This window comes from Pelodiscus sinensis, chromosome 10 (genome assembly GCF_052426305.1).
Source record: "Pelodiscus sinensis isolate ZL-2025 chromosome 10, ASM5242630v1, whole genome shotgun sequence".
Taxonomy (NCBI): Eukaryota; Metazoa; Chordata; order Testudines; family Trionychidae; genus Pelodiscus; species Pelodiscus sinensis.
In genome coordinates, this window is record NC_143061.1 from 55,899,479 (window position 1) to 55,924,172 (window position 24,694).

The window sequence follows — 24,694 nt, forward strand, 5'->3', positions numbered from 1 at the left end:
TGAATGTGAAGACAAAGATCCAGAAGGACTTTTGGGAAACGCAGTTCATTACATCATTGCCACCATTTGGAATTACAAACTGTGATTTACCTGTTATATTTACCTGCTCTCACAGCTCAGTAACTCAGTCTTTTTTTCTTAGTTAATAAACTTAGTTTACTGTAGAACTGGCTGCCAACATCATTTTTGATAAAAGATCTGTAATACCAATTGATTCAGGTACAACCAATCACCTCTATACCCCCATCATACAATGCCAACAAATCTGTCAGGATCGATCTCAAAACTAAGTATGTTGTTTGCCCCCACTCACACCCAAACACTCTTCCTATTGGAAGGCTGTCCCAGATCCTCATACCTCTGATGGTTAGAAAGCATCTCATTCCCAGCTTGAATTTGTTCAAGACCAGTTTATACCCCTTTAATCTTGTACCAATATTGTTCTATACTTGCACTAGCTCTCCCTGGTTTTCTTTCGCCTTGCTGCATTCAGAGATCACAATCATGCTCTTAGTCTTCTTTTTGCTAAGCCTTTCCAGTCTCCTCTCATTAAATAGAGTATCCATTCCTCTGATCATCTTCCCCCTGACTGCATACTCTCAGCCATAAAGCTCAGGTAAAGCTTCTGAAGATTAACCTTTCCAGTCCCAAATTGCTGTAATCAAATGTCTACCTCTACCAGAAATTCAGTAATAGATGTCATTACAACTGATTAGAACAGATTATTTCTTTCAAATTAACTTGAAATAATTAAACATTAATGTAGATCATTAAAATACTCAGCAATTTATCCTACCCTGTTCTATATTTGCACTACAATGACCAGGTACAAACAAACTAATCTGTGCTCTGACACTATCCTCACTAGTAGGCACAATCAGACATAATTTTTACCGCAAACTCTTTCATTAGGATCAACAGCATATTTGCCTCTGTGCAATTAATACAGATGCAGATTATTTCTCTTACTCCACTTTACCGTTGTAGATTTTGTTTTCTATTCTTACAGTCACCTATGCAAATTTCTCAGGAACTCATTCATTAAGTATCACCACTAGCAGTATTTTCCTCATGTGTCCCATGGAAATTCACAGTTTTCTTTCACTAGGCAATGATATCAGATAGGGTAATCACTTTAAACAGTTCATATTAAACTTTATCACACTGTCTTCAAAATTAATATAATCTTGAGCAAAGGGAGGAATATCAAAGGAAAACCATCTTCCACAGAAAGGGGGCCCACAGTATAAAGGGTTAGCCTTCAGTATAAAGCACATGTCTGGCCAGGAGACAACACAAAAAACAAACTCATATTTGGAAAATAAAACAAAAAAAACCCAGGGACAAGTTAAACAATAGAAGCTCACAGCTGATAACACCATGGCACAGCTGCTCAGACATGGTTAAATAAGTAACAAAGTCTATTTCAGGTTTTTTTAACATTTTCCTTCCCCCAAACGGATGCAGAGGACTCATGAACTGAGGCAATAGATGAGCCACCTCTTTCGGCACTTCGTCAAGGGAAACAAGAGACCAGTGTTAGATCACTTTCCAACCTGCAGCCGAAGTTACAAGACAAGTTCTTTATTGAGTGTCAGACGGAGATGAGGAAAGATGCCCAGGAATTCCAGAAAATATAGCTGTGGAGGAAGAGGAAAGGCCAATCCTGCTGACAGAGCAAGGATTATGCTGCACAACTACAGGCCACACATGGATTTATGAACAGAATTTGAAAGCCAGGACCTCTGCTTTTTATTGCATCTGTAGTTTAATAACAAAACCACCTATATTTAATATCCTCTACGTATACAGAAACAAAGTAAAAATCTGCCCTATGAGTTATCTTAAACTCATAATGCCCCCTACTGACAAACAACAGAAACAAGATACATTTAGGATGACAAATGTAAGAACCATTGAGGCACCTCAGTTTTTCCATTAATGAAGCAATTTCCTCTCTGTTTCCTTGTATTTCTTAACAGCGCTGATGATTACCTCCAGTCTTCCAAGTCCTCTATTCCAGCTTAGCATCATTTCATAGATACCAAGACCAGAAGGGATCACTGTGGTCATTCGGTCTGACTTCCTGCGTAACACATGTCTTAAATTTCCTCAAAATAATTCCTGTTCGGATGAGGCTCTGTTATTTCCTCTGAAACATCAAAGTTACTAGTCCTGCTTCTAATTTACCCAGTAAACATCTAGAAGTTTCTTCCAAATTCTTAGGGCCTCTTTAAAAATCACATAAATCTGGCTGCCTCCTACAGGTCACTGTTAATAAAACAGGGACCATTATATCTTTACAATGCTTGGAAATCCTTTCCTGTTCCAGGTAAATATGTAGCTCACAAAACAAATTAAAATACAATAGAGTTGGATTATGTTTCAGTTTATAACTCAAAGGTACAGAGACCAGGGAACCTGTTTCTCTGATTATAATAATCAGTCTGTCAAGTCAGCTAGTTTAAAATCCTGGAAGAATAATATGTAATGAGAGGCACAGTGGTCTCGCACTTAGGGAATACAAGATTAGGAGTCAGGAGACCTGAGTTCTATTCCCAGCTCTGCCAAATGACTCTGGGCAGATCACCTCATCTGTACATCTTAGTTCTCCCTCCCATTCTTTGTTCATCTACATTTGTTGCTAGTCTCTAAGGTGGTGCAATACTATTCATTATTTTTGAAGTTTTTTCAGTTACATTCTCTGAAACTTTTGTCTGCTTTGTCTATTTAGAATGCACCTTCTTGAGTGCAGGGATGGTCTCTTATTAGGTGTTTATACAGTGCCTGGCACAAGAGAGTCATGATCTCAGATGGGTCCTCTAGGCATTACTGTTGTAAAGGTGATAAACAAATGGCATTCCATTCATAGAACCCTATACAGAACAGATTCAGTTTGCATGGTATTCATTACTGTTTCAGACTGACTCCAGCTACAATGTCTTGTTCAGTTTTACTCTGAGCAGTGCACCAAGGAAGAGGGTCCATGTTTGCATACAGCTGCAAGAACTAAACAGGAACACAGGACTGTGGTAAGAAGAGTCCCCGCACATACCAAGGCACCATGCTGTTTGAGCCCCACTGGCACTAGCAGTATCACTTCCTTATTTACCTGTGAAGAGAGAGTTGGATGTTAAACCTGAGTAAAAATACAAACTTGAGCTATTATTCCATTCTCAGTAGCTTTTGTTTCTCCTTTAGACATAGGAATTAAGAAAGCATCACAGAATCATCTATTTAATGTTAGGGAACAGCCCTCAACAACCTTAATCTCTCTAGTTGCTCAGGCTTTCTCCATTCATTTAAAGGATTTATCCTTTCATGCAGCATTGGATTCAAAAGTCAAAGCTGGGGGAGAGACATTTCCATTTCTATCTGCCCATCTTGACAGCTGACTTATTGAAATGCTAGGGCATTTATCAGGTTAACAGTATCTGAGGCACTGAATTGTGCCTTTATTTTTCTCTACAGCTTTGTTCTTATATTAGCTTTGACATTAGGGACATCGTGCAACTTGTGCACACTGTAAGACTGGAGGAAGAAACTTATGGAACGAATAGCTAAAGAAATCTCTCTCGCATAACAGTAGCCTGCAAAGTTTAAAAAAAAAAAAAAAAAAAAAAAAAGGCCTCAAGTCCTTTTATGCTCCTTATAATTCATTATAGGTATGTCTACAATAGCCCCCTAGTTCGAACTAGGGAGGCTAATAAGGGCGACCGAAATTGCAAATGAAGCGCAGGATTTAAATGCCCCATGCTTCATTAGCATGTTCCCGGGCGGTCGCCATTTTGGAAATTGACTAGCCCGGAATAACGGCCCGCGTCTACACGTGGGTGGGGGTGCAAGAGTGAGGGTATGGGGGTAAGGAAGGCGATTCCATTCAGCATGGGCCTTTTCTCTTCCCCAACCCCCATGGCCATCAGGGGCCCTTTTCTCCCCACCCTCTACCCCCTCAACTCCCCCAAGCTGCTAGAGGCCCTTTTCTCTCCCCTCCCCGCCTCCCAGAGCTTCAGCCAAGGGCCAGGAGGGGGAAGAGTTTGGGGCAGGAGGGCTATTTACTTGGTGTGCTGGTAGGGAAGATGATGGAGGCCCAGCCCTGCTGGCCACTCCCTTGGTGGCATGGCTGCCCCCAGTGAGAACTCTGAAGGATAGCTCTCTCCTACAGGCGAGGGGGCCAGCAGCAGGAGGGGCCGCATAAGAGGAAAAAGGAAGCAAAAGTGAAAATCAAGTAAAACCATGAAGGATGAATATTAAAAAGCAACACATGTAGAAACAAAATTAGAAAAGCCAAGGCACAAAATGAGATTAAGCTAGCTACAGATGTAAAGGGTAACAAGAAGATATTTTACACAAGCGTTAGAAGCAAAAGACAGACCAAGAACAGAGTAAACCCTCTACTTTATGAGACAAGAAAGACAATAATAGAAAATACAGCAATGGCAGAAGTGCCAAGTTACTTTTTTGTTTCAATTTTCAACAAAGAAAATTAGCAATTACTAGACAACGAAATATAATGTTTATCAATGTAAATGGGGTAGGATCTGAGGCTCAGATAGGAAAAAAATAAGTCAAGAATAGACAAGTTAGTGGTCTTCAAGCCTGCAGGGCCTGATGAAATACATTCTAGACCACACGGAGTTGGTTGAAGACACCTCTGGGTCATTAGTGATTACCAACTCATAAAACACAAGAGAGATGCCAGAGACCTAGAAAAGAGCAGCCCGTGTATAAAAAAGGGAATAAGGACATCCCAAGTAATTATAGACCAGTCCGTTTTTGTAAGGGGGTATGCAAGAAAAATCCTTTAACGGAAGGAGAGCATGAAATGAGTTCCACCACTTTTCCCACTCCCCACCAAAATATGCTAGACACTGGGAGGAGTAGTTACAGGCAGATATAATTAAAGAATAATCAAGAAACTGTGTCTCATTTAAGATTTAAAACATAGGAGGGAGAGAAAGACCTGGGTGCATGAATCATAGAATCATAGAATAATAGGACTGGAAGGGACCTCAAGAGGTCATCGAGTCCAGCCCCCCACCCTCAAGGCAGGACCAAGCTCCACCTACACCATCCCTGACAGATGTCTATCTAACCTGTTCTTAAATATCTCCAGAGAGGGAGATTCCACCACCTCCCTTGGCAATTTATTCCAATATTTGACCACCCTGACAGTTAGGAATTTTTTCCTAATGTCCAATCTAAACCTCCCCTGCTGCACTTTAAGCCCATTACTCCTTGTCCTGTCCTCAGAAACCAAGAGGAACAAATTTTCGCCTTCCTCCTTGTGACACCCTTTTAGATATTTGAAAACCGCTATCATGTCCCCCCTTAATCTTCTTTTTTCCAAACTAAACAAGCCCAGTTCATGAAGCCTGGCTTCATAGGTCATGTTCTCTAGACCTTTAATCATTCTTGTCGCTCTTCTCTGTACCCTTTCCAATTTCTCCACATCTTTCTTGAAATGTGGCGCCCAGAACTGGACACAGTACTCCAGCTGAGGCCTAACTAGTGCAGAGTAGAGCGGCAGAATGACTTCACGAGTTTTGCTTACAACACACCTGTTGATACAACCTAGAATCATATTTGCTTTTTTTGCAACAGCATCACACTGTTGACTCATATTCAACTTGTGGTCCACTGAGTTGATTAGAGGTTGATTATGAGCCACCAATGTGATGTGGCCATAAAAAAAGGCAATGCAATCCTAGGATTGCATCAGGCAACATAATTTCAAGTAGACTTTGGGAAGTTTTAAGGCCATTGTACAAAGTACTGGTCAGACCTCACTGGGAATACTGTGTACAATGTACTTTTCTGTTCCCCCATGTTCAGGAAAGATGGATTCAAATGTGAACAAATGCAGAGATGATTACCAAACGTAGAGCCTATCTTACAGGAGGAGATTAAAAAATCCTTGCTTGTTTATCTTAGCAAAACAAAGGCTGAGAGGTAATATAATTGCTCTCTATAAATACAACAGGTGGGTAAACATCAGGAAGGGAGAAGAAAAGGACGACATTGGCAAAAGACCAAACGTGGATAAAATGGCTAGGAACAAGTTTAAACTGGAAGTTAGGTTTCTAACCTTCAGAAGCAGTGATGTTCTAGAACAGTCTCCCAGTAGAAGTGGTGAGGACAAACAACCTAAATAGTTTTAAAATGGAACCTGACACTGATAGAGGATCGACTAAAATGTATCCCTCAAAGTAAAAAAATATCGCAAGAGAATAAAAAAAAAGTCCCACTGGGGCTAAACAACAAAACAAAAGAAGCAGAGAGAGGCATAAGGGCTTCCTCTAAAATGTGTAAGTTAAATCCTAGTGAGGAAAACAGAAAGGAGCATCAACTCTGATAAGTGAAGTGTAAAAATGTAATTAGAAAGGTCAAAATAGAAGTTGAAGAACAACTAACCAAAGACTCAAAAAGTAAGAGCAAATTAAAAAAAAATACATTAGAAGCAGGGACCCTGCTAAACAACCAGTGGGGCCACAGGACAATCAAGATACTAAAGGAGCACTCAAGCATGGTAAGGCAATTGCGGAGAAACTAAATGAATTCTTTGATCAGTCTTCACAGCTGATGATGTGAGGGGGATTCTCAAACCTGAGCAATCTTTCCAGTCTGAAATAGGTACTTACAGGTTTGTATGTCACATTGCTCCAATGACAGGTATGCCCATTTCTCACTGAACATGGAGCTTCCACTTCAGAATAGTTCCAACATTCAAGTGATGGGAAACCTGGGAAAAGCCAAAAGAATCAGACCAGGATGAGGCAACATATACAATGCAAAAGTATTTCAATATTTCAAATACAGGTTGTACCTCTATAAACCAGGACCGTCTGGTCCGGCAACATCCACGGTTCAGCAGGACTATGGATATTCCAGGGTCAGAGTGTTCTGGCACAATGCAAGGGGGTGAGAAGTAATCCCAGCGCATAGCTCAGCAGGGCTGTGGAGGGAGCCGGGGAGTATGGCGGGGCAGCAGGGAAGGGGATGGGGCCAGCAGCAGACGGGCCAGAAATGACCTCCCCTGGTCTGGCAAAATCCCTCATCCACCACATACCATAATAAACTATTTTAACATTTCTCCTTTTGCGTGTTATATCTCTGTAATGCTTTTTTTTTTTAAATTTGGTCTCTTATGAATAACTGTAGATCCCCACCATTAAAGTTGACCATCAGCGTCTTGGAGACAAGGGAAGGCAGAGTCTTGAGATTCCATTATGCAAGTATACAGAGCCCCGCTATAGTCTCAAAGATGTAAAAATGAAAATAGGCCATCAAATAATGCCTACACAAAGCTAGAAAAGGTGAGAAATGTATTTTCGTATCTGGTTTGGAGGCGAGGAAGAGTCGGTCTCTTGAAAAGAAACACATTTGTAGTAGGAGTGGGGATTTGATTGTTTACAAGGATTAAATGATCCATTATTAGTAGATACTAGATATTTTTTAACAAAGTCTCAGGCTCCTATCATTCCATCCCTCATAAGTCAAGAGTCTAACAAAGATTCTCCTACTTGCATATTGTGCACGCTGGAAAGCAGGGCCAGCCCACAACATTTTGGCACCTGAGACGGGGAGCTCAAATGGCACCCCCATGTCCCCTCGCTGCACGAGCAGCGGACACAATTTTCTACACTCTGGGTCCTAGTGGCACCCCCCCACACATTGTCTGGCACCTGGGGCGGCCGCCTCAGTTCGCCTCATGGTAAGGCCAGCCCTGCTGGAAAGCACCAGAATACTGTTGTTTGATACATTCAGCTTTCCTTTCTATAGACTACACCATGAACTGCATCAATTGCCATGCAGAATCCAGTGGAAACACGTGGGCCATACAGACCTTCATCAGTCCACGTTCTACAGGAATTCTCAGGAGCAAACCAAATGCCAACACTCCCATCTTAAAGACTCACATTAGGGGATATAATGCTCCTTCTCTGGGATGGGGATGTTACTTAGAGAATAAAATGCATACTGGGATTGTCCAGGAAGTTTAACAGCAACCAGACCTAAATTAGCCTTTTGTCAGGATTAAGCAGCATCGGTCCAAATATATGTGAAAAAGAAAAGAAAATTCTTTGCCCTTCTTTTGCAATCACTATTTTCCCCATTTTTAAATGACTATCCAGACACCTCTCTCCACCACGATTTTCCCCAAAGTCTGGATTTCAAACTCTGTAGAGTACATAATTATTTCTCTAATCCCTCCCTCTTTCACATAGCAAAGTGTATTTCTCACTTTTATGGCAATAGATCAGTATTTCTGGATTCTTTAGGACAGCAATTGCTTCACCATCATCCTTGGATGGCCGGTGATATCGGCTGTGCACAGGCAACATGGCTTTAAAACAGCGATCACACTGAGGGTCAGGTTTCATGTAAACAAGAATGGCAAGGTCTGTGGCTAAATACTCAGGAGATTCCACATCAATAGTATCTGCAATCATCAGAGCCTGTGGAAAACAGACACAATCAATACAGATGAATGAATGTTATGAAAAACACACGCATATTGTTATAGAGGAAATACAAGATAAAAATGACTAAAACTGTCAACCTGGCAAAGTAACCTATTACGATGTCATGAGGGAGACAGCAGTTTAATTCCCAAACTAAAGTTCTTCTTCCTCGAGATGACAAAGACCAACATTCATTCTCTGTCTCTGTTCTATTCATATAGTGCCCATCACTGTTATGCTACTGAGGTCAGTGGCATTACGTTAGTTACATGAGGCTTACATTTGGTCCAGTATTTTACATCTTTATTACAGTAATGCCTAAAAGCTCCAAGCTAGTTTGGGGTCCCACTGTATTTGGCACAACCTACACATAGCAAGAGACAGGCTTTACAAAGAGAGAAAACAGACAAAGGGTGGGATAAAGAGACTCTCAACTCCACTTTACACAGGAAGAATGGAGGCACACATCTTAAGGGACTTGTCTGAAATCACACATATTTTTGTGACAGAGTCAGGAACCTGACACAAGTCTCTCACATCTCAATATAGCACCTTAAACACCACACCATCCTTCCTCACAAAGTGACTAATTCCCAAGGATCCCAAAGTGCTGTAACTACTCCTCTTCATGCATTTGCTGAACTCTCCTGTTTCCCACCATGACTTCTGTGAAGAACCTGGAGCATTTTGAAGAAAGGCTTCAGAGGAGCCCCGTAAACTTTTTCTAAGCTAAATGGATAAATTTAGCTTCCAGGACCTCTTTCCTATAGTTCCTCAGGCCACTGGTGTCAGCATAAGTCATAATACCATCATATTCCCCCACATTCTGTACAAATCTATATTGCTTATGAGAGTCAATGTATTCACACTCAGCGGTCTGAAACACGCTACCTATATAACTAAGAGAATCCTATAGAAATACCCTGTGTCTCTTCCAACTGCACTATAACCACAACTTCTGAGGCAGTTCCTCAGAGCCTCAGGAATGATCATCTTCCCTAACAACTCTTACAAAGTGACTTCAATGGGATGCAAGTTGTTTCCTCTTCATTCTGGTTTCCATCCATGACTGTGTGCCTACCCAGCAGAAAGCTCTGTCATTAGAAGGAAGGGTAACATAATAATGGTAGATGAAAGTTCATCTCCATGCTAATGTTTCAAATTATAGGCACTGGATATTTACTCATAAGTATTCAAATAACTGTTTCTCTTGTGTGAACTATTTCCACACAAAGCAGCGTGACTATTTGGACATCGTACCTCAGTTAGGTTGTGCTGCTGCAATGATGCTAGCTCATAGGGATCCACATATAGTCCTGCTGGGAGGTGTTCTTTTATTGCCACAGTGCAGCTTCCTATGGCCTCCTCCCCTGCTCCAAGTTCTACTCTTGTTAGCAGCTCTCTTAAAAAGAAAAGAAACCGTTAGCACATATTTCAAATAACTGCACAAAAATTATAAACAGATCATTTCAAATATTAGATGTAGCTCTCTACTATGCCCTGAGAATATAGATACATATTATTTTCTATCTAGAGTTTTTCCTTTCCCTTTTAGGAAACACAATATTTCAAGTACTGTACCTAAAAGGGTGTTAACAAGGAGGAGGGAGAAAAATTATTCTCCTTATCCAGTGATGATGGGACAAAACCAATGGGCTCAGAGTGCAGCAAAGGAGGTTTAGGTTGGACACTAGGAAAAACTTCCCATCAGGTGGTTAAACACTGGAATAAACTGGAAGATTGTGAAATCTCCAATATTTGCAAACTCCCATCACAGATGGTCTAGAATAGATGGTTCCTTCCAGTTCTATGATCCTATGAATATATTATTGTATTTCCAGATCTATTATAACCAACATGTCTCTTTTTTGTTAATTCTCCACTTATGAACAAATATTACTAAAAATACTCAGAAATACATTTGCATGTTTACTTCATGTTCGTGCCATGATTAGTGGCCAGCAGTCAGCTATAATATTTAAGTAATGATTCTGCCAGCATCTACATATACGCTTAAATTTACTCAATAATTCCATTGAATATCATACTGTATGTTTGGTAATTATGTATGAATTCAATGGAGCTACTCACACACATATATTTAAGAAGTTGCATGTTTGCAGAACTGGGCTCAGAGAGGCACACGAGGAACTGATGCATTGCCCAAGTATATGGCTGTCATCAACCCACCTGTGAAATCCTTCTTTCAGAAGCTGCTGAGTCACAATGATATCAGGACAAGTGGCCTGGGCAGCTGAAAATACCACAAAATAAACTTTTACAGTATTTATAATATTGTCTACATTGTCAGTATTAACACTGATGAGTGGCTACTTTAACCAGCTACAGCAAATCCTGACTTGACTTCTTGTCTGGAAGAAATGACTCTAGACGCAATCATGGTTAAGAAGAGATAGGTCTCAGATATGATCAGTACAAAAGGAATTTTAAATCACTAGAAACATAACCATGTCATCCACTTTGGCCCTCCGACTGTCAGATTTAAATCCCAGACCTATAAATAAATACAAGCTTAAAGTTAAGCATGTGTGTAAGTGTTTGCAGGACTGCAAGTGACCACAGATTATATTATTTAATGTCAACACAGAGGGTCTCCAGATGTTTGGAGCCTAGACTAAGCAATTATGGCAAGATCAGCTGAACACACTAGTAAGCAATAAAAACAAAAAAGACCTGATCAATTACAATATTTCTGTGTACACAAATCCAGTTAATTCCAGTCATCTAATGACTATTAATACCTAGTCCCACACTGAGTCAGTTTTTAATTGAAAAAAAATACATTTGCTCACTGCACAAGGTAATATTACTTTTCTGCACCTCAAAAAAGTTCACTTGATTTAACGTCATCTTGATTTTTGTAATCACTTGCAGTAATGAGCATAAAAAAGATTCAAGGAACCATGCCTATAGTTTCTTGCCATTTTAACCAGAAAGGACACTCTCTCAATGACTTAACCACCTGCATTCTGCTACAAAGACCTTTTACATCTGCACTTGAAAGGGAATCCTCTGAACTGTCATTCATGTTAAAATTCAACACTCTCCGGGAAGGAATGAACAAATACTCAAACTATCTTACCCATTACCAAGATAGCTTCCCCAATTATCACCTCTAATACCATTAGCTCACAGACATCCCACTCTCCCCACCTCTAATATCATCAATTCACAGACACTTACCTTCCTTCCTCCGCCCCCTCCCCCCGCATCCCCTTCCTGTTCTGAAATGTGATTTGTCCTTTTCATATGTGTTCATTTTTTTTAATTGTATCCTTTGGTATATATGGTTGTGACTATTTTCTTCCACTATTTGATCTGAGGAAGTGGGTCTGGCCCACGAAAGCTCATCATCTAATAAACCATCTTGTTAGTCTTTAAAGTGCTACATTGTCCTGCATTTTGCTTCAGCTACCCCAGACTAACACGGCTACATTTCTATCACTATTCTACATGCCTATAGGACACACTGCTTTTGGTTATACTAACATTTCATACATTCCTAACAACAATCTATGATGACTGATGTTTATAACATCTACAAATCTTTTCAGTGAGGAAGGTAAGGAAATGTTGAAAACACCAGGAAACAAATCAATATTTACAAAACAGAAAACTATTGGTTCTTGTTCAGGTGATTTATCTTTTTCTAATATAAAATTTTAAAAACTGTAAATACGTAGATTTGTTTTGTGTGTTCCCTTTTGAGTTGTGACATCTTTAACAACTATAATCTTATAAATTTTACCCTTTAATATTGCCTAATACATAAACAGCATTCTAGGATTAATAGTACTGTACAACCACAAAAAACTCTCTATTTGCACATTGTTTAATCACAGATCAAATTCACTGCTAATGTAAGCAGGAGCAACTTCAATAACTGTAACAAATTTGTTAGTCTTTAAGGTGCTACCAGGCACCTTGTTGTTTTTGCTGAAACAGACTAACACAGCTACCCCTCTGAAACCCATAAGGAAATTGCAGCTGTTTACATCAATAATTATTGTGGTCCCATCTCATGTATGTTCATTTTTCCTTGAAATGTTTGTTTGCATGATATTACCTGAAACTAATAATTTCTACAATGGAAAATTCAGTAATGTTTCCTACTCTTATTATTTCCCATCCCTTCTCATTTTATAGTATGCAAGGAACTCACAGATTATCTCTGAGCAGTTTCAGTTATCAGTTGCTCAGAAAGATTATTTGGCAGATTGCTAAGTGAAAGTTTAAATATTTTAATTTGTTTAACTTACACAAGCTTCTTGCTGTGCAAACAAGCAAGGCTACTCTGAAGGTCAGAATACCTTGCCAAGGAAACAATCTCTCCATCCACTGCCTCTGCATTTCCAAATCCAACTGCAAAAAAAAAAAAAAAAAAAATCACAGCTCCTATAAACATGGGATATTTCATCAGCAGATTCTCAATACAAATCAGAAGTTCAAACCCGCTCTGTATCAGTGAGTAATTATGCCCACCAACAAAACATCCCATGCCACAAAGCTTGTCAGTGTCCTTTGTCCCTAGCTGTCTATGTGGGCTGACAGCAATGTCTGTGTGTTGGTATCTATGTTAGCATCAAGACCTGTGTGTGGGCACATCTGCACTGCAGCTGGGAGGCATTCAGGGCTGAAGTAGACACGCACATATTAGCTCTGAATGCAACTGTAAAGTTAGCAGCCTGGCTGGCTAGCCACCTAAGTATGTGTTTAGTATTTCAGACTGTATGAGAGTGGCTGAGCAAAGCCATACAGCCTGCCCACTCTGCTATTTCTAGTGTGTTAGCACAACCACAACTAGCCCAGGACTGTCTAGCCAGCTTGGAAGTAACACCTTGCAGCTGCAGTGTAGCTGTGTCCCTGTCAAGTCCACTGACAAATAGGCTATGACACATGGATAGGAGTGGCCACACACACACACACACTGGTATCTGACTGACACACATACACAGATATCTGACTGACACACCCACAGGTATCTCTCTCTCTCTCACACACACACACACACACAGGTGTCTGACACACACACACACACACACACACGGGTGTCTGACTGACTGACACATCCACGGGTATCTCTCTCTCTCTCTCTCTCTCACACACACACACACGGGTGTCTGACACACACACACACACACACGGGTGTCTGACTGACACACACACACACACACACGGGTGTCTGACTGACACACACACACACGGGTGTCTGACTGACTGACACACACACACACGGGTGTCTGACTGACACACACACACACACACGGGTGTCTGACTGACACACACACACACACACACACACACACGGGTGTCTGACACACACACACACACACACACACACACGGGTGTCTGACTGACACACACACACACACGGGTGTCTGACTGACACACACACACACACACACACGGGTGTCTGACTGACACACACACACACACACACGGGTGTCTGACTGACACACACACACACACACACGGGTGTCTGACACACACACACACACGTGTCTGACACACACACACACACGTGTCTGACTGACACACACACACACACACGGGTGTCTGACTGACTCACACACACACACACACACACACACACGGGTGTCTGACTCTCACACACACACACACACGGGTGTCTGACTGACACACACACACACACACACACGGGTGTCTGACTCACACACACACACACACACACGGGTGTCTGACTCACACACACACACACACACACGGGTGTCTGACACACACACACACACACACACACACACACACACACACGGGTGTCTGACACACACACACACACACACACACACACACACACGGGTGTCTGACACACACACACACACACACACACACACACACACACGGGTGTCTGACACACACACACACACACACACACACACACACACACGGGTGTCTGACACACACACACACACACACACACACACACGGGTGTCTGACACACACACACACACACACACACACACGGGTGTCTGACACACACACACACACACACACACACACGGGTGTCTGACACACACACACACACACACACACACGGGTGTCTGACACACACACACACACACACACACGGGTGTCTGACACACACACACACACACACGGGTGTCTGACACACACACACACACACACACACACACGGGTGTCTGTCTGACTGACACCCACACAGGCCGGACGAGGCGGCCGCCGCCCTGCCAGCCCCGCTGTGAGCCGGGCCCCGCCCCAGGCTCCGGTCGCGGCACGCGGGGCGCTGCGGGCTCACACGCACGGGCGGGCCCAGGCGCCATCCAGCGCACGGGGGCGGGGATCCGGGCCCGGCACTTCCGCCTCGGCCCCGCCGCGCGCGCCCCGCACCGGCCTGGCCCCGCCCCCCGCGCGCGGCTCCTCCCTCCGCTCCCGGCAGCCCCCGGCCCCGCGCGCTTCCGCTGCGGCTGCCATGGCAACCGGGCTGCGGCGCCAGGTCAGTGTGCGCGAGCACGGGCCGCGGCCCCGCCTGCCTGGGGGCGGGGCTCCCTCCTCATCCCCCCGGGGCCATAGCTCCCCCCCCCCGCCTGCCCCTCACCCCCCCCCGGGGCCATAGCTCCCCCCTGCCTGCCCCCTCTGGGGCTATAGCTCCCCCTTGCCTGCCCCTTCACCCCCCCCGGCTGCCCCTCCGCCTGCCCCCTCACCCTCCTCTGCCCCCCCCCGCCCCCCCCCCGGCTTGGCCCCTCACACACCCCCGCAATAGCTCCCACCCGCTTGCCCCCTTACACTCCTAGTGCTACAGCTTCCCCTGCCTGTCTCCTTCCCCTGCCCCCAGGGGTATAGCTCCCCTCTCTTCCCCTAACCTGCCTGCTTCCTCCTCCCTGGGGCTGCTCACCGCCCTGCCCTGGGACTAGAGCTCCCCTGCAGCCCGCCTCCTCACCTTCCTAGCCTCTTCCCCTACTTCCTGCGCACTGCTCTGTCTCTTAGGCTTTTTATTTGCTTAAAAAACCTGGTAGAGTAATTTTTAATCTTTTATTTACATTCTGTGTAATTCAACTAATTTCATACATCATGGAATAACCATGACAATAATGCAGGGTTAAATATAATTTTATGTTGTTAAAGAAATACCCTCAACTTAAAAATATTTATATCTTGAAATCTTCTTGCGTATTCTTCTATAGCTACATTACAAGTAAACTTAAAATTATTATAACTGAAAGAAAATAGAGGAAAAAAAGGTTTTTGTCTATTTTTCAACTTTTTTACCTTTTACCGTGCATCTATACAATGCCATAAACTCAAAATAAGATACACAATTTGCACTACACAAATTGTGTAACTTATTTAAAGTCTATTTAGAAATAAAATCAAGTGCTATTTCTAGCCATCCCGTACTCCTCCTACAATGAGGTTTAAAGGAATGGTGAAATAGCGCATCCACTATATTTCGGAATAGCCAGCATATTCAAAAGACGTGGGGTAGCTGAAATAACTTTGATGTGCAGACATACCCTTAGAATCCAACAACAAATGGTCTGGTATCACTTTATAGACTAACAAAACGTGGATGGTGGTATAATCTTACATGGGCACAGCCCACTTCTTCAGATGATGGGAGTTTTATTAGAATCTAGTTGAGGGATCAATTTCATTGTTTCCCTACTTAGGCCATGATTCTGCAGAAGGATGCTCCTGGGCAAATCTGATTGTAAGATTAGGACTCTAGAGACCATTTGAGTAGTCCTGTTCTCTCAGTTGGACCTACTCCTATGTTTAAATCTAACAGATGGGCTACGTCTACACTGGCATGATTTTGCGCAAATACTTTTAACGCAAGAGTTTTTGCATTAAAGTATTTGCGCAAGAGAGCGTCTAAACTGGCATGTGCCTTTGCGCAAGAGATGTGCTTTTGCGCAAAAGCATCTATGCCAGTGTAGACGCTTTCTTGCGCAAGAAAGCTCCGATGGCCATTTTAGCCATTGGGCTTTCTTGTGCAAGAAATTAACGTTGCCTGTCTACACTGGCCTCTTGCGCAAGAACAGTTGCACAAGAGGGCTTATCCTTGAGCGGGAGCGTCAAAGTATTTGCGCAAGAAGCACTGATTTTATACATTAGAATGTCAGTGTTCTTGCGCAAGTACTCGCAGCCAATGTAGACACAGCTATGCAGAAGTGTTTACAGAATCAGATCCTTAATCAGTTTTCCCCACTGGTATTGTGGATCCAGTAAGGAAAACAAATTAAATTGGAAAATGTTTGTAAAACCACAAAATGAAAGGAGGATTCAGAGACAGGTGTAGTACCTAAGACTGCAATTATTAATTTAGACTTGATTTCACATTTGCAGTGTCCTTTTTAACAGTGGACAGTACTTCACTATTAGCTCTAGTAGCAGAGAACTCTTACAATATGTGAGTTGTATCCCTGGTGTCACCATGAAGATCTGAATGACCATGGATTTCTTACAAAACTTTGGTTTTGTTTTGGTTTTTTTGCCATCTTAAAGACAGCCATGTGTTCTATTGGTGATTTCAGTTCTTAAAAAGCTTATAGTAGTCATTCATACTTAGAAAAAATAGTTCACTTTTGAGCAACAAATGGTGAAATAACAAATATGCTAACTTGAACTTTTCTATCCAGAACAGAATAATTATAAAAAAGTATGGTAAGTAATTCTTGTGGCAAATTTTGAAAATATTACTTAAATTAGAAATCTTCCCATGTAATTTTCATGAGGAATGATGATTCACCTTTAAATTCAGCCTTCTCCACAGTAGAATGTAAATGCCAGAGTGGCCTGGTGTTTTCTTTCTTACTGTATTGGTTTTTTTGACTCCAGCTTGGTTTTCCACCTTTCTTGTGTTGAGCTTTTGTAATCTATAGGGATGGCTGGGAAAGGAGATGGGCCAGGGGCTTAGCATCTTTTCACAGTTTTTAAACTAAAAGGGAAGTAGAATCTGCATCTGTTAGGTTGTATTCTATGATAGGAGTGTGATCTGCACCAGAGATTTGTTTGATCTTTGAGTCCTCATTAGTATTCTACTCAATGGAAATGGGAACTGTGACTGTAGTTGGATACTCATGCATGGGAAAGCATTTGGAAGAGTTCACCATCAGCCAGTAGGGCAGCTTACGGACAGAGGAACTGCCAAATCTGACTGACAAACCATGTAGTCTGGTAGCCTGTATTTGACAAAAGCCAATCGCAAATGCGTCAAAGGAAAAACAAGGAATGGTGTGTATTTTGAAGCACTTTACAACCAAGGTCAGTTTCACTATCTCCATTTTACAAATGGGGAAACAGGAACCGTGAGGCAAAGTGACTTAAAAATAAATGATGTCGTGGGTAATTATGGAATAACCTCTTATAAGAGATGTTCCTTCCCAACTTCACTCAGGTAGTGGCTGTCTTATGCCCAGATGCATGAGGGTTTATCATAGAGCTGGAAGAGACCTCAGAAGGTCAAGTCCAGCCCCCTGCTCTAGGCAGGACCAATCCCACTAAATCAACCCGGCCAGAGCTTTGTCAAGCCGAGACTTAAACACCTCTAGGGATGGAGACTCCACTACTTCCCTAGGGAACCCATTCCAGTGCTTCACCACCCTCCTAGTGATATAGTTTTTCCTAATATCCAACCTGGACCTCTCCCACCACAACTTGAGACCATTGCTCCTTGTTCTGCCATCTGTCACTACTGAGAACAGCCTCTCTCCATCCTCTTTGGAACCACCCTTCAGGAAGTTGAAGGCTGCTATCAAATCCCCTCTCACTCTTCGCTTCTGCAGACTAAACAGACCCAACTCCCTCAGCCTTTCCTCATAAGTCATATGCTCCAGCCCCCTAATCATTTTGGTTGCCCTCCGCTGGACCCTCTCCAATGCGTCCACATTCTTTTTGTAGTGGCGGGCCCAGAACTGGACACAATACTCCAGTTGTGGCCTCACCCAAGCCGAATGTTTATATCCCTTCTGAATTAATAAATATGTCATCCAATGTAAATGTGGCTGTTCTTGTTTTTCATATACACATCTACTCATTTTAAGACCTACTAAGTTCTTAACCTCTTTGAATATCTTGTAGCAATAAATTCTGCAAGTGTAAAAGAAACATTTTAATTTTCCACTTTAAGATTTTCCACCATTCAATTTAATGGAGTTTCTTTGTTTTTGTATTATGAGAAAAGGTAAATAAGTGGGCCCAATACATTTGCTCCATCTAGCATTGATTATTTTTATACTTCAGTTGGTGTGCAGGAAGTGCTGGGAGGGAAGGAGAGGAGTTGATCAGCAGGGCCACGAGTGGATGGGAGGTGCTGTGGGGAGGAGGAGAGCTTGTTTGCTGCTAATTTTTTTCCGTAGGTGCTCCAGCTCTGGAGAACCAATGGAGTTAGTGCCTTCTCTCTAAACCAAGGGTGGGGAACCTTCTTTGGGTCAGCGGCCGTGCACAAGTGAGAAACAAACAAAAACCCTCCTTCACTTGCGTGGCCCCTGACTGAGAAGTAGAAAGACATTTCCTTAGTACACCAGAGCCTAGGGGAGATCAGGCTGGTAGATTTAGTGTAGTGTAGTCCTGCGGGGAGGGGCCCTATAGTGCCAGCACAAACTTCCCAATGCTGGGGGAAAGCCCTGAGTCTCAGGGGCTGGATCCGGCCCACGGACTCGAGGTTCCCCACCCCTGCGCTAAACAGTCCCAGTCTTTTCAGTCTCTTCTCATATAGAAGTCTTCTGCTGCCTCTGTTGAATTTTTGTTCCCCATCTCTGAGTTTTCCTCTCCTCCATGAATTATTTATAATCTGCTATGTAGCTATGACCCTCAAAATGTTGGCAGGTTTTTTAAGAGGAGAATCTAATCTATTCTGGAAATACAAAATAAAAAAATCCTGGGAACTCAGTTTCATGGGTGTTGGAGTTTTGTGTTCAAAACTCTTGTTAAATATGTGGAATAGAGAACACTGATGATGTCCCTGGTTTTGGGACAGAAAGGAAGACAAAAGAATTTATTGAAGAACTAGGACAGTCTGAACTGTGGCTATCAATTTTATTTTTTTCCCACAATAAAATATATACCATAAAATTCCTCCTTTGTGATTGTTTGATTTTACAGATACGTGGTCATGCTTTTATTTCTCAGAAAGAGTTTCACTGTACTTTCAGTTTTCTGACTGTTCTACATTTATTTACCGAAGATTTATTTCAAATCCATACAAATAAACATACACCAACATTATGTTTTAGTCTCAAAGCAGATAAGTTGTCTCTTTCCCTTAATTTAAACCTTGTGCCTTGGTCACAAATAGTAAGAAATTAAAATAGTTGGTGAAAAAAAGTTTTTAAATCGTTAAATAACTATGAGCTTTTACAGATCAGTGGTTGTAATTTGTGGCAGAATATTGTGTATGAAACAATCTAACACAGATACATTGTATGATGTATTCCATTGTTTAAGTTAAAGAATGCTTGGGTCTCCATTTGGCTGTGGTACTCTTATGCCGCCTGTAGCATAAAAACTGTAAAATGTATACCTCAGCCCAACAACCCAACCTCAGAAGTAGATCTAACAAATCCTGAAATGAAGTTGAGTGTCATTATACCTCCCAAAGACATTGATTCAGCAAAAGATTTAAGCAGAAATTCAAGTCCCATTGAAGTCATTGAGACTTACCGAGAGAGTTAAGTGCACTTCTGATCAGAAACTATTTCTAAAATAAAGGGCAGCATCAGTTTCATTCATGTTTTCTCTTCTCTTTTGCAGTGAACATTGAAGCGTCCACCTAGCACAACTCTGAATGGTTTCATGTTGTTCAGCCAGTAGCATGATCTGGGATGACGTATGTTGCAAAGAAGTGTGGCATTCGCTTTCAGCCTCCATCCATTGTCCTGATCTACGAAGATGAAAACAAGAATAGCGCACGCCAGCGCATCATGCCTGTCCGAAACTTCTCCAAGTTCTCAGGTACAGTCTGTTCAATTTTGGCATCCCACAGCCTCCTCTGCAAAACTGCAATGGGGCAGGAGTGTGAGAGATAGCAACTGAGCACCTCTGCATGGACTGGTAGGTTTCTTCTCACAAGCTCTGCATGGGAGGTTGAATCATAGGACTCCTCTCTGGAGGTGGGATACCTAGAGCTCGTCAGCCTTGGAAGTCAAGCCAGGAAGCTCCCAAATCTGATCTGTCTAGTTTAGCGGTTCCCAGCCTTTTCCAGATGGGGACCCATTTTGATAACTCAGGAAGACTAGGTGACCCAAGGTGACTCAAAAATGGGGGGAGGAGGAGAGGCAGAGCCACCTGGGGAGACACCTGGCGACCCTTTTGAAATGTAATAGCAACCCATATTTGGGTCCCGACCCATAGGTTGGGAAACCCTGCTCTAGTTTAAAATTGAGTAGTGGCCCACCTAGGGCAGCAACTTACCCCAAAGAACCTTTGGGGAAAGAGTATTTATTTGAGAATTGTGTGCTTGAGGCTGTAATTTGGGGGCTCTTTTTTCCAGACTGTAGCAGGGCTGCAGAACAGCTGAAGAATAACCCTCGGCACAAGGCTTACCTAAAAGGAGTCTCACTGCAGCAACTGCAGAAATTATACAGTTTGCTGAAGGGCCACTTACAAGGACAGAGCTTGGCTCAGAGCCTGAAGCAGAGTCAGCAGGAAGAAACCATTGACCCAGAGGAGGACCTGAACAAACTAGACGACAAGGAGCTGGCAAAAAGGAAGAGTATTATGGATGAGCTGTTTGAGAAGAACAGGAAGAAGAAGGACGACCCAGACTTCACCTACAATGTTGAGGTTGAGTTTCCACGAGATGAGCAGCTGGAATCCTGTGGCTGGGATGCCGAGTCGGACAATGAGTTCTGATAACAGATGACACTTCCTAGACAATCGGTATGGAGAGAGAGCCCATATTTTCATTCCATAGAGAGCACAGTTGCATCTGCAGAGCTTGACTGACACTGTTTAGAAGCCATACAATGGATGCATTGTACATTGGTAAATAAGAGGTCGGTACCTATGGGGGTTTTTCCAGTTTGGAGTGTAGACAAACTATTTTTAAAAGTCTTACGTGAAGCTTGATAAAAGTGACATGAGGATATTGAACATTATTTTTCAATGCTTAGATTTGTAGCTGTTTTTTTTAACTGAAATCATTTTAAATCTCTGTCTTTCAGCATTTGTTGTTTACATTGATTTTTGGCAAGGAAACTAGACAGGTTGTTTTTGTTTCTATTCAATTTTATTTTAGTCTTTAAAATAGTGTTAAAGTTGCACATCTTTACGTCTAACTCAGGAGAAGGAAGCATTCAAGTATGCAGTATTTTGTTATTAGGTTGTTATAAGTGTTTTAATCTATAGTCTGTAGACTGTGGTGAGCAATAATTTTTGATGGGAGGGGGCCACTCTAAGATTTTGGTAAGTGCTCAAGGGCTGCACTTTTCTGTGAAGGGTCTGGGATGGAGGATGGGTGCAGAAAGGAGCTCGGGGTAGAGCACTAGGGTGTGGGATCTGAGAGGAAATTTGGATGAAGAAGGGGGTTGTGACTTGGGGCAAGAGATTGGGGTGCAAGGCCTGGGAGGGAGCAAGGGTGCAGGAGTAGATTTTGACCTGGGAGTGGAGGGGTTCAAAGGGTTTGGGTGGTGACCTGTGGCAGGCGATTGGGGTGTAGGGTTGCGGAGGGGATGAGAGTACAGGAGAGGATTCTGGCCTGGGGAGGGGCGTAGGAAGGGATGCAGGGTCTGGGAGGAAGTTGTGACCTGGAACGGCGGGGTACAGAGGGTTTGGGTGGTGACTTAAGGCAGGAAGTTGGGGAGCAGCAGGGGGTGGGGTGCCAAAGGCAGGCTGTGGCCCAGAGATATTTACCTTAGGTGGCTCCTGGCCAGCAGCCCAATAGGGACCCTGAGGCAGGTTCTCTGTTTGCCGCTGCCCCAGGCTGCTCAAAACAGCTGGAGACTCCCTCCATGTGCCACATGCCCCTAGCAGGGTTGGGGAGACTTCAGATGCTGCCCCTGCTCCCAGGCCAATCGTTGCAGCTCCCATTGGCTCAAAAGGAGGAGAAAACTGGTGGTGGTCAGAGACGCCCTTCTACAGGGGATCGAGTTATCCATCTGCTGCCCACACAGGAAAAATGAACCCTAACCCTGCCTGTGGTGCAAATGCAGCCATTCCAGAGGGAGGAGAGGAGGGGTGCGGGAAACAGTCACACCTGGTGACTCCAAACCACCCGTTGTGTTGAGGATGCTGCACAGCTACTGGATGGCTGTTCATCTCAAGCTGCTATAACAGGAGAGCTTTGCAGATTCCACACTGCTGACTGCAAGGGCGTGGAATGGATAAAATGGGTGATACCTCCTTAAGCCCTTTTTGAACTAATTCTGTCTTTACTGTACCATTTGTACATCCCCGATAACATCTTGTAACGGGGCCCCTCTGCTGTGCGCCCACGTCTGGTGTCAGACACCTTGGTTAACCCTTAGCGGTAAGAGCCACAGTGCTCATCGGCCTCCGGGCAGAAGAGAAAAGACTGCTGCCTTGTCCATCCGTTGAACCGTCTCCTAGTGTGTCATTTGTAAAGGCTAGTGCGTCTAGTGACAATCCCTGGAGCCACGCTCACATGTGACTGTTGTGTTGATCGCAGTCCAAGCGCCGCTAGCGACAAGCCCTAGATACACGTGCACTCTGCTGCCCATGTAGTACTTTGGGATGTGGTTATGAAGGTTTACCAAGCCTTCCACTGGTCGCAGCTGCAGACAGCTGGCCCCCGTGCCGTGACAGAGAAGGCTGTCACGTCGCCCTGCGCTGTTAGTATTTAGCGAGTGCCGTCCGAGTGCCAGGTGAGCGATGATCTCGGCAGAGCTGGCTCCTTCCACAGGTCCCTCACAGATTACTGGTTTGGCTTGCAGGTGTCTGACGGGTGCCGCAGACATCTCTGCCTGGAGTTTGTAGGATGAAATCCACCAGAGGGACACAATGAAGGGACCAAGGACAGAGCCCGGAGGACCCGGAGGAGGAGCAGGAGAGATGGAGAGTCGCTAAGGGGGAAATGCTGGAGGAGGAATTGGAGTCGAAGGAGACCCCAGCACAGGCCAGAGCCACGAGAGCCCCACCGGCGTGGGAATGGCTGCGCCAAAGGCAGTGGAAACAGAAGGAAAAGGAGACAGGCAGTAATCATGACGACTAAGAATAATTCAAAGCGCCGCTGCGCTAGCTCGTGTGCAGCACTTCTCATCCCTGGGTCTCCACGTGCTTTAAAGAAGGATGAGACTCACAATCCCTTAGGACAGACACAGACACAGCAAGACGCTGCTCACAACAGACGTTCACCCCAGCACCAGCGTTTCAAGGGGGAGCCAGCTCGTCGTGCCACGGAGAAGATAAAGTCAGAAGGAAGTTTGCTGGCCTAGTCCAGTGGCCTGCCCCGTGCACAGCTCCTGTATGAATGGAGGCCCCAGAGCCATTCCACTCCACAGAGAGGAGCAACTGCATCTCGACTCGTTAGCTCTCCTTCCTGCAGGGGTCACCAGCGCCGCGTCCAACCTCGGCAGGCTGCTGCAATGCCAGGAGATGCCAGACAGCGGCAGCCAGAGCCCGGCGTCCTGCCAAGGAGAACTCTGGCCCAGCACTGGGTCTGCCAGGGATGTAGGATCTCCTGGCTGCTGGGCAGCATCCCTGTCCCTGCTCACGGCTGCTCCTGCTGCGGGGCAGGGTGTCCTGTGTAGCACTGGTTGGGAAATTTCCAACTTTGCATTTTTAATCAGAAAATGCAGATGTGTTGCAACTGGGACAATTGTGGGAAAGGGCTGATGTGCATGATTTGTTTTTTCTACTCAGAATTTGTTGTAATGTTTTGTTCCTGCACTTTCTAAACAGAAAGTTCTGGGTCTCTGGTTCAAATCGATTTTTGGTTTAGAAAACTAAGTAAAATAAACAAGCATGGTTGAAATTAAAACAAAATATTTAGATTGGTCTAAGCAACAATTATTTTGAATTTTGTTTGTGAAAATGTTCTAAATTTTTACTCCCCCCCCCCCCTCCTTCGGGGATGAGAAAACCAATTGCCATCCAGATCTAGTCCTGGAAGCCAGCAGAGGAGCTAAAGTCACTGTGGAGATGTGTCCATTGCTCCCTCAAGTTTAAATGCACACAGAGCATATCCCCTCCTCCTGTCCCTGCCTTGCTCCTCCCATGTTCAGACTTCCTTAACCAACCTTCTGTCCCAAAAGAGAAAGATTTTCCAGGTG

At 43.7% G+C, this 24,694-nt stretch overlaps 2 protein-coding genes across 8 annotated transcripts; one reads left to right on the forward strand and one right to left on the reverse strand.

Moving 5' to 3' along the window:
• Positions 1-1,728: 1,728 nt before the first annotated feature.
• PIGX (phosphatidylinositol glycan anchor biosynthesis class X) lies at positions 1,729-14,897 on the reverse strand. 4 transcript variants are annotated; one of them, XM_075937206.2, is made up of 7 exons: positions 14,761-14,897; positions 12,746-12,848; positions 10,557-10,719; positions 9,726-9,867; positions 8,246-8,459; positions 6,642-6,742; positions 1,729-3,112 (listed from the first exon to the last, which is right to left on the reverse strand). In XM_075937206.2, the coding sequence occupies exons 2-7, from the start codon at positions 12,834-12,836 to the stop codon at positions 2,954-2,956; spliced, it is 870 nt and encodes a 289-aa protein (XP_075793321.2). In that variant the 5' UTR covers positions 12,837-12,848; positions 14,761-14,897; the 3' UTR covers positions 1,729-2,953. The 4 variants fall into 4 exon arrangements, with proteins under 4 accessions (XP_075793321.2, XP_075793322.2, XP_075793323.2 ...); XM_075937207.2 differs by having other exon boundaries at positions 14,767-14,895; XM_075937208.2 differs by lacking the exon at positions 14,761-14,897 and adding an exon at positions 14,666-14,685.
• On the forward strand, positions 14,822-24,415 carry CEP19 (centrosomal protein 19). 4 transcript variants are annotated; one of them, XR_012906161.2, is made up of 4 exons: positions 14,822-14,958; positions 20,217-20,417; positions 20,956-21,460; positions 23,357-24,415. XR_012906161.2 is itself a non-coding variant. In XM_075937212.2 (4 exons), exons 2-3 carry the CDS (start codon positions 20,288-20,290, stop codon positions 21,315-21,317), a joined length of 492 nt encoding a protein of 163 aa, XP_075793327.1. In that variant the 5' UTR covers positions 14,822-14,958; positions 20,217-20,287; the 3' UTR covers positions 21,318-21,344; positions 23,357-24,415. The 4 variants fall into 4 exon arrangements, 3 of the variants coding, with proteins under 3 accessions (XP_075793327.1, XP_075793326.1, XP_014429965.2); XM_075937212.2 differs by having other exon boundaries at positions 20,956-21,344; XM_075937211.2 differs by having other exon boundaries at positions 20,956-24,415.
• The last annotated feature ends 279 nt before the right edge of the window (positions 24,416-24,694 follow it).

What these genes read in the sequence shown, in the direction of transcription:
- PIGX (XM_075937206.2), bottom strand. Translation starts at nt 12,836, where the DNA reads ATGCAGAGGCAGTGGATGGAGAGATTGTTTCCTTGGCAAGGTATTCTG. An exon ending in AGCAGCACAACCTAACTGAG is followed by an intron (nt 8,460 to 9,725) that starts GTACGATGTCCA and finishes TGTTTTCCACAG; the next exon opens with GCTCTGATGATTGCAGATAC. An exon ending in GCAATGTGACATACAAACCT is followed by an intron (nt 3,113 to 6,641) that starts GTAAGTACCTAT and finishes CTCTCTTCACAG; the next exon opens with GTAAATAAGGAAGTGATACT.
- CEP19 (XM_075937211.2), top strand. Translation starts at nt 20,288, where the DNA reads ATGACGTATGTTGCAAAGAAGTGTGGCATTCGCTTTCAGCCTCCATCC. An exon ending in AAACTTCTCCAAGTTCTCAG is followed by an intron (nt 20,418 to 20,955) that starts GTACAGTCTGTT and finishes TCTTTTTTCCAG; the next exon opens with ACTGTAGCAGGGCTGCAGAA.